The following is a 21,667-nucleotide window of genomic DNA, read 5'->3' as shown; positions in this document are numbered from 1 at the left end:
TCTAATCCCTCTCCCCCTTCCCAGCTGCACTTAATGTCATTGCCATCCGTTTTCGGCGGGTTCCCGTTTTTAACCTGCCAGGCCCGGCCCAGCCGCCCGCGGGCAGTGCCGCAGGTGCGCAGGGAGCCGCGGCCGCGGGCCTCACGCCGGCCGCCTCCCCTCGCACCGTGGGGAGCCGGGGGATGCGCGGGGCGGGGGAGCGAGGGGCTGGGGATGCTCGGGTGGGGATGCCGGGAGGAGGAGGAGGAGGGAAAAGGGAACGGGGGGGCTGGCGGGACAGCCTGAGGTGGGCGGAGGGGGGAGGCGGGTGTTATACCATCGCTCCGGGGAAGGCTGAGCATTTGCAAATTTCGGCTCCAGAGCGCGGGGAGCATCCTTTCCTATTCTATCCCCGCCGGGCGGCAGCCGCAGAGCAGGACGAGGCTTCCCGGCTCCTGGTTATCCTAACGCCTCCCGCGTTATCCCCGCCCCGCGCCTCCCGTGCAACCGAGCGGCGGCCCGCGGAGGTCCGCTGGGAGCCGAGCTCCGGGCTAGAGACCCTGTCCCTCCCCCGGCCGCGCAGGCACAGGCAGAGCCCTGGGTGAGTAGTCCGGGAGCTCCCTTACTCTTCCAGGCAGGCCAGATTCGTTCAGGCTCCCTTCTCCACATCCCCTTCTTCGGTGCCTGGAAGGTGCAGAGAGATCTGTTCTCTGGTAGGTTAGTTAAGTTGGGATCCTTGCTTGGGGAGGGATTTTTGAAAGGCTTCACTGCCTGCACCTTAGAACAATATTATACTATTAAATTGTCTGTGTCAACTTGGAAACCTTCTCCTTCCTTTGTACAAAGCTTCTTTGGGTTTTTTGCTTCCTTCTTCCTTTTCCTTTTTTTCCTTCTTTACAACTTTTCTAGCCTTTACAGAGTTGCCTCTCTCACTTTCACTTGCAAATTTATGCAGCTAATAAGAAGCCAATGATATGCTGAGGAACTTCTTTAGTCATTGAAGGTTATTACTAACAAGTGATTCAAGACATCTGTATGTTTTCCTCTTGCTCTCCCCTAGGCTGAACAGTCATGACAGCTGAAAAGACTATTCCTATAATTAATGGCAAACCAGAAGATGCTTTGGACCCAGAAGCCTCAAGTACCAACCTCGTCCACATCAATGATAAGAAAGTTCATGAAAGAGGTCACTGGAACAATAAGGTTGAATTTGTGCTTTCTGTGGCAGGGGAGATTATTGGGTTGGGAAATGTATGGAGATTCCCGTATCTTTGCTACAAGAATGGAGGAGGTAAGATGGCATCATATGTTGATTTACAGCTCACCATAAGCATGTGGGAAATAAACAGTTAAGAATGTTTTACAGTGATTTTTTTGCATTAAGAGAGAGGTATTCAGGATTTTCGTGTATGTCCGGATAGGGAAGTATTAAACATCTGACAAGTAAGAAAAAGATCATTGTGTTTCTCTTTCCTTCTCCTCTCCAGGTTTTGCACGGTTTACTTGCACAAGTTGCTTTTCTTCTAGTAAATTGACATTCTTTTCTGTAAGATTGTAATGCAGAAGAAGCCAATGTTCTATTATGGTAGTGTAACTACTGTGTTTTCTTATGCATGTGAATACAGACCCAAGCATACTTAAGTTTATCTGATGTAGAAATGAATGTAGCAGTTTATTTTTCACAACAATACACTTTGAAGAGGATAAATACTGGTTTTGATAATGCTACAAAAATTACTTTTTTCTTCGTCATGTGAAAATTCCTGTAACTGAACCATACTTCTTTTTCTCATTACTTCCCAAATCACTACACGATGGTAGGGGAAGTTGTAGAAGGTGCCTGTTACTCAGAGAAGAGAACAAACCCTATAAAATTTAGAATAAGAATGTTATTTCAGAGAGAACGGACTTAACTTCTACAAAAGCGTAACGTGGCATCTCTTGGTAGTAGTTAAGTATAAGCTATGTAAGATACGTGACATTGAAGAATAAGCATGTCAGCTGAGAGTTACAAAGCCATGGGGGGGGGGAAGTAAATTAAAAATGTAGTTTGGAATTCTGTGGACTGGATTCAGCATTCTCTCCACTTAAAGCCTTAATCAGTGTTAGCATAAGTGTATAGGCTGGGAGAAGAATGTGTTCAGTGGCTGAGATGCAGAGATGTGTTATTTAATGGGTTTGTTTGCTAACAATGCTGTGCCAAATTTCTTTCCCTTGTCCCTCCAAACCCAGGCACAGTTGTCTGAACTCAGAGCCCATTTTGTCTGCTGTTTCTCTAAGGCTAATACTGCTGTGGAAGATGCATCCATGGATTGTAGCTCCTCTCTTTATAGTTCTGTGTTTTGGCAGAACTAAGATAACAAGAATTAACCTGTTTTCAGAATGATGTACTGCTGTTAGTACATAAATATTCATATGCTGGATATCATATGCAGAACAGTTTCTTGTGGATTATCAAAGTTTTTCCAGAGAAATTTTGGCAGAGGGAAAGATAAAAATATTTTTTTCAGTATATAATGATTTCCTTGTTCAAACAGTAACTTTGATGTGCCCATTTGTATGCAAAAATGGGCAAATGTGTCAAAATGTGAGATCATTTTTAAGACTATAACATTAGGTAGAAAAAATTCTAACTACGTTTTAGGTGACTTCGTGAAAAACTGATTAATACCATCCTTTAATCACTACTCTGTTCTTTAAGTGTAGAATTAATGTGTGTGGTTTAATTGGTCATGTTCTGGCACCATGGGAAATTTGCCATTGACTTCAATTTTATTCAATGGGGACTTGGACTATGACCTGTGTTTTTGTAACCCTCTGGAATGCCCTGCTGGAATTAGAGCAGAATTGGACTTGTTTGATGCATCAGATGTAAATACTGAAAACTACTTAGTGGTAGTAAGTACATCCTGGTAAGATACATGAGCTAGTTATTTCATAACTTGCTAGATACAGAACAACTCTAGAAGCAGTAGTATGGAACATCTGAGGTCTGACCTCTCTGTGGTACTTACTCCAAGTCGTAACAGGTAGTGTAGGCATAAACTTCTATAATTTTAATTTGTTCTTATGAATATTTAGTGGGTTTTCGAAGGAAAATTGATTTCTCTGCATGTTTAGAATTAGATATTTTGTGGAATGCGATCTGTTTGCAAACTGGAAACCTGACATCATCTGATTTTCTTGATGTGTACCTGTTGTAGAACAGCATTGGACATAGTCAAAGCCAATACTTTCAACAAATTGCCATGTCAGACTCACCATGATCATGCATATGAGTGGGTCAAGCTGGATTTGATAGTGGCCAGCAGTTTAGCTGGCCTATAGGGATTTTGTTCAAACAGTAAATCAGAGAAACCATGTTTCAGTTGCAAGGACTCCATTCTTTGGGAAATCCATGTGTGTTGCTTGAGATGCAGCTGAGATTCAACTACAGGCAGCTACTCATGAAGAGATCTCTCTTGATGTGCTGGGTCTGAAGAAAGAAACTGCAAGTCGAAGCAGCTGTGTTTAGTTGCCTAATCAAAGTGACTCAAGTATAACAAATGTTGCAGATTATGGGGGTGTTGTGGAATTTGGTGTGCGTTTTTGTTGGTTGTTTGGGGTTTTTTGCCTTGTAGAAATTTTTCTGAAGTATAGTCAGAAACATTTTGTTTATTGTTAATATTCTGACAGAGATTTAGTATCGGAGAGATAGCTATGAAGGTGCTGTTCATTAAAGATCAATTGATCTTCAGGCCTCTCCCCAAAGGAAGGAAATGCTGCTATTGCTAGTGCTCTGAAGAACTGAGGGACATATACATTGATGGACAGCACTGTAAAACATTTCCTAGGAAAAGCCGCATCAACCCCAGCTTTTGTGTGTTCAGCATATCTTGTGTTGATTTGAAATGAACTGAATGATGGGATGCTTACATCATTTAATGGGAGCTTTAAATGAAGTTCATTAGTGTTGTGGGGTTATTTGTTTGGGAGCAAGTTGAGGCCTGGATACAGCACGTTATGTATGTTGTGCTAAGCTTTATTTTCATAACTTAATAAGGCAGTTAATGCTTTGTGATTTTCCTACCATGTCAGATAAATGATTCTGTGCAGTGCTTTGCTGCACTACTCTGTCTGGTTAAACCAGTAAAACTTTCTTAGTGTAAGCAGAAATGGCAGAATCGGTTATTTTGTGCTTTCTTCTCAGTACTTGTTTCCTTCTGGCCTTGTTTCAGTCTAAACCAATATAGTTGCTTGCTTTCTACCTCATCCTTTGACTCATCAGAAAGTCTGAGTACTTGGGGAATGAGGAAAAAAATTCTTTATGCCTTGTATGTTAACAGATTCTCTACAAAGTAAAAAGACTGTATTTTATTCCTCATTATTTAGGCTCAGTTCTAAATAGGATACCTAAACTCTACATTATCAGCAAGTGACATTATGCCTAACATGCATCTTCTCTCATTTCTTTGCTTTGGCATACTTCACAGCTGTGTTTTTTAGGTGCCATACCTAATAACAGGATCAATCACGAAATAATACTTCTGCTGTGCGTTACTTGATAGAGAATATTTTATTGTTGTTATTGAATATCACACTTCAGTATTGAATTGTACTCTTCTTTATCTATGCTGGAGTTTGCAGTCAACAGCTGACAGAAATGTTGATGCTCTCTTATTTTCCTGCAATTTCCCATTAATGTTTCTAGCTGAGAAGGCCAAGCCCTGCTTTCCTGTTCTTGTAAGTAGTTTTAAAGTTTATTTCGTAATTCCTTCTTCATGATCCTTATCATCAGGCTTATCCAAGTAACATACAGAGGACTTCCTGAATTTAATTTCCATAACATTTCTTCATCCCTACTTTCCTGAGAAAAGGAAGAGAAGACAGTGTAAACTGACTTGATGACAGTCAGAGCAGAACTGTGTGGCTAAGCAAGACTCTCATCTTTGTTGTGTTTGAGAGACATGTGAGACACATACGTTCTATACTGAAGAAACTGTGGTCTGGTTTTATTTAGTCCATGACATTAGCCTGCAGGTTCATTGCTGGTATTGGGGACCAGGAGTAGTAAACACTTTGTGCTCTTTCAGCTTGCTGTCTGAGAGGTGGATAATAGTTGATCCTTCCTTTATCAAGAAAATTAATTTCTCACTCTGCTGCCAAAGAACTGTGTTCGTTATAACAACGTCCTCCCTCAATGTTTGCTTGTAGGTGCTTTCCTCATCCCATACGTGGTTTTTTTTATTTGCTGTGGAATACCAGTATTCTTCTTGGAGACAGCCTTGGGACAGTTTACTAGTGAAGGAGGCATTACATGCTGGAGAAAAGTTTGCCCTCTATTTGAAGGTAACAAACAGTTTGTGTTCTACTGCAAAAGAAAGCATTGAACTTAAAGTAAAATAAAATAAATATCAAAACTTAAGATATACTTAAAGTAATAAGCATTTGTTTTTAATGTACCTGGAAAGTAAGTTTGTCTCTTGTGTCTCACTTTTTTGTCTCTAGGCATTGGATATGCTACCCAAGTTATAGAGGCACACCTAAACGTATATTACATCATCATTTTAGCATGGGCTATCTTCTATTTGTTTAACTGCTTTACTACAGAGCTTCCTTGGGCTACCTGTGGGCATGAATGGAATACAGGTATGACCTCAGTAGAGATTATTGCTATACAATTACTTCCAAGTAATTGATTAATATATTAAAATGTCAGGAACAAAACTATTGTTGTAGAAAAGTCTGTGGAATTGGGCCAATCACATCACACTGCACTAGGGTAAAAGGCATCCCAGAGTGAAGACTTATTCATATCTTTTTGGTTTAGGCCATTGTATAAGCATTTATTCCTGCAGAATATATTGCCAGGTAGCAGAAGACAACTTTGGATTTTGTTAATTCTGTAAGATATTCCAGCAAAATCCCAAGACTCTCATTTGCAATCATATCTATTCTCCTGAATGCAGTAAATGAATTCTGCTGAAGAGCTGATGACCTGATGACAGGCTACAATCTTGCTCTTTCACTTTAATGAAATCAGGAGGAGTTTGAATGGAGAGGAAGATATTAAATGTGGAACTTTGGATGTGTTCTTTATAATGCCAGATGTTGAGGGATAACGTTCATCAAGCTACTGCTAAAAATTTAGTCACATAAATAACCCTTGCTGCATGCAAAGTAGCCTCTTACATGAAAGGTGAGGTGTGTATTTGTGAGAGTTTGCAGTATAGGGCTTTGCGTCTGTCCAGTCATTTTCATCTGTAATGCTCTACTTGTTGCATGTGAAGATCACAAATATCTAGGTGAGGAGTACATACCAATAGCCCTTATTTCCATGTTCCTGCAGTTTTTGCATTTATTGCCTATAGTACTGTCCGATTTCAAGTCATGTACCAATTGTACTGTCTGTCATGGGTTTTATTCATTGGTCATTATCATTTTCCTTGAGCTAAAGCTACCTGAAATCTTGCAGTTTAGGTTATTTATGTTAGAAAACTAGTCTTGGGCACAATAGATGTGAAAGGCTTCAGTATCAATTTTGGCAACCCTGAAAAGGAGCTTAGCCAATGTTGCTCCCTGTTCAAATACTGAGTGTCAGCTCAAGAATGCCGAGCTGCTTTGATCTTTCTCTGTACTAGAGATAACAATAAGCCAGAGTGACTATTCACCTGCATGTTAAGGCAAAGTGGAAACTTGGTGCTGGTGGTTTTCTCTAGGTCAATTTTTACCTTTGGTCATTGAACCAGCAGCAGTTGGAGTATGTTGTAATTCCCAGTCAATTGCCTCAGTTTCTCAAAGTGTTATTCGTCTGCCTCAGATGTTTTATATGGTCCTTGCCATTGGAACTGTGCCTTTGGAAAGGATTGGAGTATGGAGAATATACCATACTGCATGGATATTTTTTTCCTGTGATGTGGTGGTCAAAATCCAGCGTTGCAGAAGTCGCAGCTGTGGATTTTAGTGTACCTAGAAATCCTTTAACCACTTAGAGAAAAGGTGTTATAAAATGGTGACTTTACAGGATGCATAAACTAGAAGATGCACAAGAAGGAATGTACTTACATGTCAATATAGCAAACTTTTTTTTTTTTTTTTTTTATAGAAAACTGTGTGGAATTTCAAAAACTTAATATGAGCAACTGCAGTCAACTCTCTTTACAAAATGCTACTTCTCCAGTGATGGAATTCTGGGAGTAAGTGCACATAAACTTTACGTTTGATCAGACTATTCATTATCTTCTGACATTTTAATAATTTACACATGATTAAATACCTTCTAACCCTATAACAGTGATCTGAGTGCAGCTGGAAATTTTCTCATACAGCCAAAGAGAGTCAGGATGAGAGTTTAACTTTTTTTTTTTAGAGGATACAAGGAAAAGAATTCCATATCCTGAAAGAACATAGAACAAAGTGTGCCACTTGCTTGGGAGCTTGGCTCCTGCTGCTGGAGGAAAGAACCTCAAACCCATACTAATGAGGAGGCAGAGGTGAAAAAAGAGATGATTTTAAATATTTCTTGGTTGGTTGGTTGATTTGTTTGTTTCCCCAGAATGTTTCTTCTCTTAAGAGTCTGAGTTGCATCTTCATCTTTGATTAAGCTACCTAATACTTTGGCTTCTGTATCTCATTTTTTTAAAGGACTGTGGAAGTGTTAGTTATTCAGCTAGAATAAGGGGAGAGTTTAACTCTCGTGTCTCCTTGATTCTGATTTCTAGTAATAGAAGAGAATTACATCTTTACAAAATATAGTCTGCTTTTGTTATGACGTGTATTTCTTTTTACCATAAATACTTAGTTGTTTAATACTAAGTCATCTCACAATTTTAAGTGTGTTACAAAATTCTGAGTTACTAAGATTTCTTCATGACCAGTTCTAATCTCATTAATTTTATTATTAAGATAAGGCCTTCTTCTGAGGCTGTATGTTCAGAACTCTGTTTTATGTTCAGGACAGCAATAGCTACACTTTGAAAGGACCATAAATGAAAACTATCCTTGAAGGCAGAACTCTACATTGACATAATTTTCTTGGACGTTATCATAAGCTATTGTCTTTACCTCTGAACCTCTATGTCTTGCTACAGCAGTTACCTTAATCTTCATGGGTGGTAGTTGTTGCTTCAGTAGATAATTCTGTTTTATTTTAAAATAAAAAAGAACAAACCAAATTAAATCTGAACAAGGCATGAAAACGCATACGCTCTCTGCTTAAAATTGTCAATGATGTTGCATGGCTTCCAAATTTAAAATAGACATGACAAACTAGTTTACAAGTGGAAGAAAGAGCTTTATTAAATATCAGAACTAATTTTGTATTAAAATAACTGGGATGAACAGAAGATTATATTTAAGGTATAATATATCAGACATAAATGCTCAGTAGAGGTCTGTGTGTATAGATGTGTATTGCAGATCACAGAGTAGTTAAAATGAAGCAAATATATTACTAGACTAGTTAATTTATCTGGCAAGTCCTCTTATAGTCTGTAGATAAGTGTTACCAGAAATGCTGTTTTGCTTAGCCAGAGGTCTTTTTCACATGATCTTGCTTTACTCCTTTATAAAGCCTGGTGTCGGCAACCATAAATTTGAGAGACTTTTTGAAACAAATAGTAAAAGGGAAGTTGATGGGGTAGACTGTACAGAGCAGATGCTTGTTGCTATTTTCAGAACTCATATGGATAGTGTGTGAGAATCTTCATTGCTGCAATAACCAATCACAGGACTGAATGCATTTGCATAACCAGGTTCCTTACAATGCCTTAAGCTGATGTCTGTGAAGGGAAGGTGGAGGCTCTAGGTTTCTTCTGAACAACCACACCATTCACAACTTTCACGCTTTGCTCTCCACCATGTCAAGCCTGCAATTGAAATTCCTCTAAGTTGTGGCCACATAAAAGCCAATTTATGGTGTAAAGGGTCAGCTGAGAGAAAGAACAGTTTGGGGGTTGGTTTTTTCTTTTTTTGTCTTTTCTGTTACCGTTTACTCTTGAGATGATCTGTGAATTAGAGTGGTAATTCTTGTGAATAGGGATCCTATTAGTTTACTGCAGGTGATCGCATTGACATTAGAACTGTCTTTACCCCCATTTAACTAGTTACTACTAGGTCTTTTCCATCATCTGAGCTTGAAGGCTCAGCCCTTTGTGACTGGAAGCGATCCAAATCCTCAGCTAGTTTGAGGATTGCAAATCAAGACTTCAGCCTCTCTGCTGAAATATGTCTAGCTTTAATTGCTTCTGTGGCCTTGGCTTACTCCTAAAGCTACTGCTGAAGTCAAACAGCAACTCACCCAAGAGCAGCGATGACCAAGAGAGACGATCCTTTGCAGTACTGTGAAACTTTTCTGGCGAGTAGACTACGTAATTCTCTTCCTCAGGTCAGTACAGAGGATACTGTTTCCTTGCGTACCCTAACAAGTATAGACTCACTTCATCTGGTAATTCAACATTCTTTACCAGCTTTAATAGCTGAGTCACACAGAGGGGGAAGACCTATTTATTGTTTTGGATGGAATGTTTGTTAAAAATAAGTAAAAAAAGTCTTCCCTTTTTTCTGTTAAGTAGTGCAGTAGGCCCTAGGTGCTTTCTTAAGTACACTCAGAAGAATCTCATTCTACATGCAAGCATCACAAAACTTAAAATATTTTAGTGAGCCTGTAGCTACACAGTGTGATGCTATTGGAGGAGCAGTAGGCAAAATCTGGGAGTTTGGGCTCTCTTTACTTGTTCTCTTGCTTAGAAGTGTCTATTCCTGTTGATGTTTTAAGGTTTCATTTGAATTAGCAGACTTGCTGCTGACTACAGGTATCACTGTTGACGCCTCTGTGAAAAATTAGGAGATTAAAAGATTTCTTACCTTACTTAAAAAGACCTTGCAAGCTATAGCCTTGAGAAGTTTCACATTCCATCTGGTGTACAGGGTTTTTTAAGGTAAGCAGCTGAATCAATCAAAATCCACTTTTATTCTTCAAACACTCCAATGCTGTGTTCCAAAGAAAGACTTCACTTTTCATTTCATGCTGGTGCCCATCATTCCGAGAGTGTCCAGTTAACCACTGTTCATGGCATTTCTCTTATCCTAATTGTATAGCTTAAGGGGTTTCTAAGGAAAAATAATAATCAGAATTTCAATGCATAGCACATGGAATTTTTAGTGTCCAAGATTTAAACAAAACCGAAGTTGATAGTGGTAGCAGCAGTAATAATTGAGGTGTTGATAATTTTGGATATGTTGAAGCAGTCCTATGCAAGAGAGCTGTGGCCGTGGATGAGCCTGTGAAAGCCCAGAGAGGACAAGATACTCTATTCTGTTGTTCTGTATACTTCTCTAGGAGAGCAAATTGTCTGGCAGGTAAAGGGGACAACAACCATGTCTATGTACTCTTTTGGCTACTACTCCAATTTGCCACCAGGGTCAGGAATTTGAGGTTTCCAGTGCCTGGGAAGGGAGCTGGACAGACAGAGGACCCGTGGTTTTGTGGTTGATTCCACCTCAGTAGTTTCTTATTGGCTGTATAACAACAACTTAGTCCTCTGTTAGAGAAGGTCTAGTTGTTGGCCTGTCATTCTCCAGACAGGGTGACACATCCTTAGCATTTCCAAGTAAAGCCTAGTGAGAAAAAACGTGTTTTTTTGTCTAGGGAAAAGAAAAGGGGCCGTTCTTAGCGAAAAGGAAAAGGCACAAACCCTTCTCTCACAAAGTCAAAAAGTTGTTCCTGTTTCATTCAGGCTGCAAATGACTGCAGGAGTCACATTGTGGTTAATCCCCACTACCCTGTGAAAAGTCATTAGCAAGTTGAGCCTGATCCTGGAGTGCTCAGTACCCAGAGACCTTCAGCACCTCTCAGAACTAGGCCCTTTGTGTATCTCTTGTAGAACACTGAGTTGTGCCAGACTCACTTGTTTCTGTTCAGTTCATAAGAGGCCGTGTGAAAGTTGGTTTTTGTTTGGGGTCATATGAGCTCTTCGTCTGGTTTTGCCTCAACACCACTGACTTTGCCTGGTTTCAGTTGAAAGAAGTAAATGGGATAGATGACAAAATGCTAAGCCTGTTTCTTAAAACTGAGGGATAAACTTTACGCTAAACCAGGCAGATGAACTTCCATGTCTTGTGATTTTCATCTCGAACGTTGTACATAACATTTTTGGTATGGAGAAAAAACAACCTGGAAAGTTGCAAAGTCAAGTATTTGGATATTGGGAAAGACTAGAAGTAAGGTGCAATTTGAAGTTCACATCTTTCATGAATAGAACTGTCTGAAGAACTGCCGAATATTTTTTCAGTAGATCTGCTTTGCTCTTGCTGGAGGATGGATATGAGCAAACTCTGTGCAGCTTTCAGTTATTTTGTTGTTCTTTGTTCATTTTCCTATGTTTTATATTCACATCACTATTAAGTTCCTGCTCTGCTGAGAAAGTTATTAATTTAATCAAGGCTTCCTGGGGTGCTTGTGGTGCCAGTGGCTTTACAATCATAGCTTTCTTGATTATGTACATGTTCATTTGTCTCTACAAAATCTTGATAAGGTCAGATTATTCCCATTTTACAGAAGGGGATCTGGGCTAGAGAGGGAGAGAGAGTAAAAGTGCCAAGTATGAGAGGCCCAAGACATTTTTTCATACTACTTGGCATTAGAGTTGTGCAATTATTTATTATTAATTAACTTCAATTAAGAAACAAGAACATGTATGCAGGTCAATGTCCAGAGATACCCATCCAAAAAGTTACTTAAGACACCATAACTTCTGTTTGAAACGGGTCATTGCTATTTCACACTGTATGTTGGGCACTTGCATGAAAATTTAAGGAGGAGTATTACTTTTTGCCATCTTTGCTCTAATGACTCAGTATTTAGAAGTCTCTTTTCTTTCCATTTTGCTTGCAAGAAGTGGCATACATATATTCCACTCTCTTGAATGTGTTCTGGATGGGGTGGGAATTTCAGCATCTTCTCTTGAACGTGCTCTGCTTTGTACAAAAGTCAAATAATGATGCAGTACAGACTGGCATGCTGAAGTCTTGCTTCAGCCTTGGCCAGAAGCTTACAGGATCATTCTAGTATCTCAGTACTGATTTAGTTGGTTTAGATCAAAGGGGATACTTGAGGACAAGAAGGATTGAGGGAGACTATTCTGCTACTTTACACATTAATAGACCATCCAGTTTGGGTCTCAGTACTGTGTATAAACAATTAAATATTTATTGGCACAAACAGGAGAGAGTGAAAGCTTCTTCTGAATCTACCTAGAGCAGAATAGCAGGAAGCTTGACAACCGCGGAGTTCTTTTGGTAGAAAACCTTATAAGCTTTATAGGGTAAAAGAGGGCTATGAATACGGATTTCCAGCATGATGAGTGAGGTTTTGATTGTTCATTCCCTATCCTAGCCTCTTTGTTTATGCAAGTCTGCTCTTCATCCTGCATGTTTCTAATCTTAGTTCTGGACGCTTTGAAAGGCCTCTTCAGAGGAAACCTAAATCTTAGCATGCTTCTGGGACACTGGGGAGCTACCTCAGTTTTTACCTTAATTCCTCAGTTGATTTGTTATTCTGGGGTCTATGCTAGTGCCTGCCTGGCATCCCCACCACAACCATCCAGTTTAGTATCCTTCCCTAGGATTATCTCTAATCCTGCCATTCCCACATGCACTTCCCACTGCTGTCTCTTCAACCTCTTTGTCTCTATTGCTAGGAAGTTCAAATTGGCCTCTGATTTGTCTCTAAGTCAAGTATATTACTGCTTCCCACCTCCAGCCTGCTACTCCCAGCCATTTTATCCAGTGTCGTGCACTCCCCAAACCTCCATCTAGTCTCAGATGGCTGCTCACTGGTCTCCAGTCTTAACTTCCTAAACATTTTTCATCTGCTCCCTAAATCCATCAGCCAACTAATTGCAGACTGCCCTTCCTTCTGCTTATTGCTTCTCTTCCTCTCTCCATGCCTATGTGTTAGTGTGAGAAAGACTGGCTTCCTTGGCCAGTCTCAGTCCAGTTTATCATCAAGTCTCCCTAACTCCCAGGCCTCCAGGTGATTTGTTTATTCGTGATGTTCCGCAACTTGTGCAAAGTTATTATGCAGCATTAGAGCATTTTGATGGAGGAATCTAGGAAGACTTGATCTCTTGAGACCTGCAAGGATGCTGGAGGGGGACTCTTCATCAGGGATTGCAGCGATAGGACAAGGGGTGATGGGTTCAAAATAAAACAGGGGAAGTTCAGGTTAGATATAAGGAAGAAGTTCTTCCCTGTGAGGGTGCTGAGGCGCTGGAACAGGTTGCCCAAAGAAATGGTAAATGCTCCATCCCTGGCAGTGTTCAAGGCCAGGATGGGTGACATAGTCCAGTGTGAGGCACAGGGCTGGATGTTAACATCCTTTCCAACACCAACTATTCTATGATTCTAGTCTGACGAAATCTGTTGGCATTCTGTGCTTTTCTTTTTGTTCGATGCTAAGGCTGTCAGGTTATTGCAATAAACATTTTTTCCTATGCCTGTGGTTTGGGTGCAGCTGCAAATTGTGATTAACTTTTTTTTTTTTTAAAGCTGATCATTGTAAAAACCTTTGCTTCAAGAGTAGGAGTCTGAATAAATATAATTTGTATCCAAAGCCAGGATTTTATAATGAAAAGTTTAAAACAATAAAAACTTAGTGTTACACCTTTATGTTTTGGAAAAGTAACTTTAAACTGTTATGAACTCCTGTTCAGTAGTTGTAGGTACTTAGAGGAATAGTAAGCTCTTCTTTGATTGTGATGGTATCATGAACAAATCTTATCTTTTATTTTCCTAGTGATTTGGAATGATACCATTATTTCAGATAGAGTTCATAAATCATTCATTTCACTATTTAGTACTTAAAATGTCTTTTGGAAATTTGTAGCATTCGGTTGGTTGCTGTGATAAAATATGGAAAAGTTTTGGCCTGCAGTGTTGACAAAAATAGAAATTACATTTTGTATCAAAGATCATACATGAGCTATTTAAATACCCCTTAATTACACAACTGTCAATGTTCTAGCAATAATAATACTACCTACTAATAGTTGGAAAACATGCACAGGATCCAAGTGACATGCTTAAATACTGGAGATGTTTAGAAGCTGCTGCTCAGATACCCAGTTTTGCTGAGGAATGCTAATTTTTCTTGAAGAATCAGTAAGTTTCAGGGCATTTTCATTACCAGTGTTACTGTAGGAGTGTAGGTTTAAAGACACGTATATCTATACGTGCATATCTACGTAGGCCCTTTTTGATATTGTAGAAGAAGAAATATTGGAGAGAAGCACAGTTGCAGGGAAATTAAAAAAGGGAAATAAAAGGAGACAGAAGGTCTAAAATAGCAAAACCTCAGTTGTGCTGTGACAAGCTTGGTCAAATCAGGCAATTGCAAAACATGCCATGTTTCTTCTGGCTTCGCCAGGGTTTTACTTGGTTTCTCATAGATATTGTTGTTGCTGTTACTTCTATGAGAGAAGACCTCTACTGAAAAGCTTCCTTCCAGTTATGCCTGGTTTTGTGCAAATACAGAGGTGAGCTCATCCCCTTCTCTAAGACTTGCCACGTATAACCTTCTACACTTGTATCTAAGCAAAGTTCTAATCTAGAAAACTAAAAGCAAGATACGGTTGGTGACTATTGCTGCCTGAAACCAATTAGTTCCCTTCCGTCGCTCCCCTAAAGTAGAGCAGTGTCTCACGCAGGACAAGCTGAAAAGTTCCGTTCATGTTTTACAAGGCTGCCCACACTAGTATTTTCTCTACCAGTTCACCATAGGAATTGGATCTGCAAGACTAGATATACAAACAAATAGCATGTAACTCTTCCAAGCCATGTTTTTCAGTACCTCTGGAATCCTTTAAATATGCATGTGGCTTTGTAAACAGACTGTCCTTTTCAACTGTCCAAGAATGTGTCCATTGGATTTGCTCACTGTCGTGATATTAAGAATCTTAAGGACCTCATTGCAAGGGATTTTAGAGATACCCAAGTAACTGAAAACAATGTCAAACAGCAGTTCCATCCATCTACTTCTTGGCTATCTCAGCATGATTATTGAGCAGAGCAAATAATTCATTGCAGTTAAGCAAGCCTGCATCTATTTTTGGCTCTTGAAAAACTATCATCACAAGGAGGGGAAAAAAAATAAAGAAGAAATAAGAAGTTTAGACACTTCTTAAGAGTATTTCCCAAGTGTGCCCTTGTAGATTCAGGGCATTAACAGAAAGGGTTTGTTTAGTCAAACAACTTGGGTTTGTTTAGTCAAATTAAATGCTCAAAGGAGAGATGCTCTTGCTGTGCAAAGAAGTAAAGTGAACACAGACTCGAGGGGTGGTGGTGGTGGGGAAGATGCGTGCAAACCTGAACAGCTTTTTGGTAAATTTGTCACTTTATTCCACCATATGCTTATATGGCAGCAAGGAAATTGATTTGCAGTGTCAGGACTTCTTTCTGAGGAGACTCATTAAACATTGTGATGGAATGTCAATAAAGGTTACAGAATATCAATTGATGCAGGCCTTGAAACAGTGACGCGGGAATAGTTGTCCTGTATGGAAAGGGAAATGACCCAAGGTCCCTTCAATAGCTATTTTTTTTTTTAATGATTTCAACTCTGCTGATTATTGGTTTTAGCTTACAAATGAAAAACATTTTGTTTACTTTTTTAATTTACTTGAATTTAATTAAGAATCATACTGGAAGCTGCAAGTACCTCAGGAGATTGGTATTTTAGGAATCATAGAATCATAGAATAGTTAGGGTTGGAAAGGACCTAAGTTCAAGTTCCAACCCCCTGCCACCTCTACACAGGGACACCTTACACTAGACTCCATCCAACATGGCCTTGAACACTGCCAGGGATGGGGCATTTACCACTTCTTTGGGCAGCCTGTTCCAAGGCCTCACCACCCTCACAGTAAAGAACTTCTTCCTTATATCTAACCTGAACTTCCCCTGTTTTAGTTTGAACTCATCACCCCTTCTCCTTTTGCAGAGGAGTTCTCAGTATTTTGTGGTCTGTAGTTCTCATTTTATGAACATTTAATTAAGGGTGAGCAACCCAGTTCGAGTCCACAGACTAAAAGGCTGAAGGCAAAGTCAAGTTGACTTACATTTCTTCTAGGTGCTTTCAGTTCACAGCTGCTGCCATGTGCTAAACTAATCTCTGTCACTCAGAAGGTGAATAAAAAGGAGAATTTTGTCACTGCATGACTTCTTCAGAGCAGAGCAAGGGGGAAACTGCAAAAAGACTAAAGGAGTTGTTGGATATGTTCAGACAGTACCAAGAAACTATAGAGCTGAGGTGAGTGGAACAGTACAAAAAAGTTATTTGACAGGATTAAACTCTCAGACTTGGTTCAGAAGTTACCATGACTTCAGTGAAAGAGGTTGAAGAAAAATAGGTCAGGAATGGCTAGAGGAGAAGTGGGGTGTTCTGTGTTTACCTGTCACTGTCTCAAATAAAAACATACATAGAAAAATGAAAAAAGCAATATATGTATATACTTGGCAGCTGCTAAGCAATGTCACATTACATTCAGGTAACTTAAGTACTGACTTTCATGAGGCAGGAGTTGACATAAGGAGTAAGAATCATTATGTGCAAGCAGTACTAGAAATTTGAGAAAAGAGTCTGCTGAGGAGAGTTTAATCTTACCTTTTAATTCGATAAGTTTAAAAATGGATGATGAATGGAGCAGCATTCTTTAAGAAGAAAGAACTAGGCATAACAACAGCAAATGTGGCTCAACTAAGAATAACTCATTCTGATAGGTGTAGTTCACAGAGAATACACTGTAAGAGGTCAGGATTTTAGAGCTGTGCATAATGCTCTAGCTGAGGGGTTCTTGCTAATGCGACCACTGGGAAATGTCTGTCTGTAGCTTTAAAAAAATGCCAAGTATGGAATTAAGTGGATTTCCAGAAGAGTATTCTTAGTTTGAGAGAGTTTTATTACAGATTCTTTCATCTGTAATCTGTAGAGTATCTTCTAAAAGCTGAAATACATCTTTCTAGTCATTGAGCAATGGTGGTTGAGACTGCAAGTAAGTATCCAGCACCGTCTGGCCAGGGTTGTTTGGAAACCTGTGGATATGTTATATTTCCTATTTTAGAGTTTATGTCAAACCTTGCAGGAGAGGTTTGTGCAGTACAGAGATTCTGTATCCCTTCTGGTTACTTCTGGATATCTAACTTTCAGAAAAATGTGAGTGTCAGCCCATATTGACCTCCAGTTCAGCACCCATACTCAGTGTTCGTTTCAAAGAACATATACTTTTAGTGACTAAGTCTGCTACAATGCACTGTGCTCAACTCTATAGTTGTATCTATGCTTGCTCAGGAGGTGTTTTGGTGATTAGCACATTGCTGCACTGGAAAAAAAACCTAACTGACAACCAGCTCATTTTTATTTTCCTAAATGTTAGAATTTAGAGGGGAAAGAAGTTAGTCTGAAAAGAATCCTTTATTTTTAAGGCATTCTCTTTCTTGAAGACATATGTCTACTGTATGGATTTCTAGTAGGCCCCCTTTAGGTACTGGAAGGCTGCCATAAGGTCTCCCCAGAAAGAAAGTCTCCTTTACTTTATTTGGCAGCTACCTTTAAATATATAGTCCTGTAAAGTACAGAACATCATGTTTGATTTGTGATTTAGAACTGAAAAATGTTTCACAGCTTTGGTATCACTAGTACATAGAACACTGCTATCCCTGCTGCCTAAGACAACACTGTACCATTCTTCATGTTTTCTTGTGTCAAGAGATAATGAACCGTGCCAGAGAAGAAAAACCCTGGAAAACAGTATAAGTAATAAATACAGTAATCAATTGACCAGGGAAGTAATAAGAAGAGTCTTTTTAGGTTCATTTTATTGAAGGATCATTTTTCTTCTTAACTTGTCCTATAATAATATATGTATTTAGTAAGAAGTCCTGAGAGGTTTAGAAAGTAAACTGCTGGCCTTTTGGTTTCAGAGTTTTATATCCCTTAGCATTCAGCATAGATTTTGTAAGTTTATCATATGAGTACCATTATCAAAAGTTATCATATCAGTATGTAAGGCAGTGGAGAATTTACTATCTCAAATCTTTAGACTCTTGTATACTCTGTGTAATACTGCTCTTTTACTATTTGGGAGAACACCACTCTGTATTCAAAGAAAAGTGGGATGCATGTAATTTTGCTGATCTCACTTTCTCTTAGCTATTACTTGTTTATGAGAGCTTTAACGTGTCTGGTCTGTAAACTGGAGATTACTGACTCAAGTGATGGAGCCTTCTCTGAAATATCGCTGCTTGTATGTTTATGTGTTATTACTAATCTAAGCATTCTTTCAGAAGATTTTGTTCCTCCTAAGCTGTTTCTTTTCCACCTTTGACTTACGCAGTCTGGATCAGCATCTCTTCCAAATTAGACAACAATTAGCACACATTAGCCAGCCACAGGGAAATGTCACAACTTCCTGAAAGATATTTCAGTACAGGTAAGCTGCTGTGCTGCTCAGCAGACCTTGGAGTTTTAATAGAATGAAAGGAGCAATTTCACTACGTGAGAGATCCTTTAAAGCTGCTTACAATTTTAAGAGTTGAGGAAGCACTGACTTGAGCAAGAACTCAGTGCTGCTGCCTAGGAAGGGTGTAGGGCCAGCTGAGCCTCAGCATTCGGTTTCTAAGATTCTCTGTCAGATAGTGGGAAAGCTGCAGTGATTCAGGCAAGAGAGAACAAATGCTGGTGGTGGTGAAATAACTCAAAATTCCTATAGTTGTATGGTTGGCCATACTCTCATCAGTAAATAATGTCACAAACATTAGATAAGCAGCTGCCTTTGATCTCTGTGACAAAAAGAATGTCACTTTTTACTTTTTTGTGAGTCCCTGGCAAACATCTTGGCCCTCAGTGTGTCTGGAAGTGCTGCAGTCATTATGGTTTCACAAATGAGGCTGACTTTATGACTGCTAACCAATTGAATAAGCATCTGACAGTGCAACAATCCACAGTGTGATTGTCTTCATGCAGATGTTTACCAGAACCTTGGATGCTGGTAGCTCTCTGGCCTAGCAGTTCAAGCATCCATGGAGGATTCTGGTACATGGAATTTGAATCCCACCATTTCAGGATTAAGTTAATATCTGCTCGAGTTTCAAGTGTGTCAAAACTGCATACTTGCACACGATACTTCATGCATTTGGGTATGACATACTCAAACCAATAAATTTGCACAAAAAATTAAGAATTTAAACTGCATAAAGTGCAGTGAGGGAAAGGAAGATGAGACTTGTCTTTGGATAGAAACTTAAACTCACTTTAACACAAAAGTAAAGAATGGCTGAAAGATACAGATACTTTTCTATTAAACTGCTGCCCAGGGAAACCTGTGCACCATTGGCACTCAAGTGTGTTACCCTTTCTGTACAAAGAGCTTGGGAACAAGATTCACAAGGTAAGTATGGACTGGGTCCGAAAACTCTGCAGGGATGAAAGGAGCGTATCAAAACCTATAATAAGAAAGGCCACTGCACAGTAGCACTACTACTGCTTAATGGCTTCATTTTGTTCTCCTTTCATAGAATACTCTGAGGATAGAGTCTGGCCCAGATTAAAAGCAGCATTGCCACCTCTGTTCCTGGCTGAACAGATACAGATGGAGAAGTGACCTCAAGAGGCCGCCTCCTCTGTTTGGGTGGTTTTTGTTGCATTTTATTTTTTAAATAAAAACGTCTTGGAAACTGCTCCACATCAGAGAGGGAACATGAAGGGACCTGCCTCAAGTAGGCTGAATCTGTTCAAATCATGAAATAATGCAAAAAGTACTCCCGTACATTCCTTTCAACAATGTGTTGGCAGCAGTTAATCCTCTTGAATAGAAAGAGCCTGGTACAGCTCTGCACATTGGAACACTTTAAGACACACTTTCCCAGGAAAATGCAGTGTTCTCCCGGGTGATGATATAGTGTCGTGAGCTTTCAGTTTGGTTGGAGAGGTTACTTTTCAGCTGTGAGTAGCCAGAAGTAGCAGTTATCTCATCATATGCCCCTCTATAGCAATTCCAAAACCAGAGGGGCCCTTCTTCCTGTCAGATGTAGCGAACTACTAAGTTGAAACGTGTTTTAGTACATTCTCAAACACACTAAAAACATTTTCAGTAATTATATAATACTTTTTGAGTATGAAATCCCGATGGGATTTTATCTTCTCATATTTTGCAGGGCATATACATGCAATTATGTTACTTGAAAGACTAGAGGTAACCATTAGCAACAGTATGTCCCTTGAATGTGTGTAGCAAAAGATCATTGCCTGCTGTCTAGTTTCTTGCTAAGTTTGGCTCTGTGACTGTGTCCATGTTTTATTTGTTTTTATCCACACCTATATTTTGACTCCAGTTAAAATGTAATCTTAAAATAGGCTTACAATGTTTGGTACTACATGCTGTAACAAGAATAAATCTGCACCGTAACAATAATATCATGATTTTATTCAGTCTAGTTGTAAATACTCTTGTGACCAAACATCAGCATTTCTGAAGCATAAAGAATGCCACCCTTCAGGAATATGTCCTATTATACCACATAAATTTATTTTTTATTCATTAGATTCTTGCAACTTTTATCATTTTTCTTCTGTGTTATGTATAGGAAGAAAAGTAAAAATCTTCCTTCAATAACATTTAGTCAAGCTATATGTGTGTGACTAGAGGTAGTGCAACCCTCAAGCATTGTCTGTCTTTGGGCATGAAACATGTTACAAATCCACTCTGGTTTAAATTCACTTCTGTTTACAAGCAAAATATCCTATGTGGAATTAATAGTTTGCTACCTCTGAATTAAAAACCTTACTCTGGATTGAGTTAACCTTTGCATTCTAAATTAACCCCAATACCAGGGGAGCTTATTTCCCTCCATATTCTGTTCAACATGCCCAAATGCCATCAGGCTCCTGGCTTCCTTCCCAGGCTGTTGGTTAGTTCAACAAACTGAACTGCTGCATGTTCTTAAACAACAAAACAAACCCCCCCCCACAAACAACCACAATCACAAAACCTCAGTTCAATACCTGCAATAAAACTTTTCAGTCTCTCAACAATTTCTGTTTTCAATGAGATCCAAAAATGATTAATGATTTGTATCTTCAGGTCTGGGCACGAGACAGATCTTTCCTACAGCAAAGTTTCACATAGTCTAAAGTTGTTGGCAGCAAACCCACTATACTCAAAGTTACCCTGATTAAAATGACTTGTAATGACCAGAGATCGTAGATTCTGTAGTAATGCAAATGGTTACCTACAGCTACCTCCAGTTTGTTGTTTTACTGGCAGCTTCAGTGGTCCTCTAGATTCTTGAGCTTTTTTCTAGTAGGGTTGTTGTTGATTTTTTATTTATTGTTTAATCTTTTAAAAATGTGTAATGATTTCTGGAAACTTTCATTTATCGGGAGAACATTAGATAGCCTGCCTGAACTCAGCACCCTTTCCCCTAAATGCTCTGCAAGGTAGATGAGTTTGCAATATTTCTTTGAAGGTAGGTATATTCAGGCCTTAGGGCAGTGGCATAGTGAATTCTAGTGATAAGGTTTCAAGACATTCCAATGTGAAATGTCTGTTAAGATATTTCTTCTCATTTAATTTTGGGGGACTTACCATAAAGATCCTCAGCTTTAACAAGTCTTGATATATGCAAGGGAAAAAGAATTTATTTTCTTAATGTAAGT

General features: G+C 39.3%; 1 protein-coding gene across 2 annotated transcripts in view; it reads left to right on the top strand.

Moving 5' to 3' along the window:
* The first annotated feature begins 299 nt into the window (after positions 1-299).
* Positions 300-21,667, top strand: part of SLC6A11 (solute carrier family 6 member 11) — a 96,072-nt gene continuing 74,704 nt past the window's right edge. Inside the window, exons 1-5 of one of the 2 annotated variants that reach the window (XM_030501037.1) lie at positions 300-580; positions 1,040-1,270; positions 5,173-5,307; positions 5,467-5,607; positions 7,064-7,154. In XM_030501037.1, the coding sequence (XP_030356897.1) occupies positions 1,051-1,270; positions 5,173-5,307; positions 5,467-5,607; positions 7,064-7,154 (587 nt within the window). In that variant the 5' untranslated portion in view covers positions 300-580; positions 1,040-1,050. The other variant, XM_030501038.1, reaches the window with a different exon arrangement.

The sequence above is a fragment of the Strigops habroptila genome, chromosome 11 (assembly GCF_004027225.2).
Source record: "Strigops habroptila isolate Jane chromosome 11, bStrHab1.2.pri, whole genome shotgun sequence".
Classification (NCBI taxonomy): domain Eukaryota; kingdom Metazoa; phylum Chordata; class Aves; order Psittaciformes; family Psittacidae; genus Strigops; species Strigops habroptila.
Note: the sequence above shows the minus strand (reverse complement) of the source record. Positions and strands in the feature narration are given on the sequence as shown.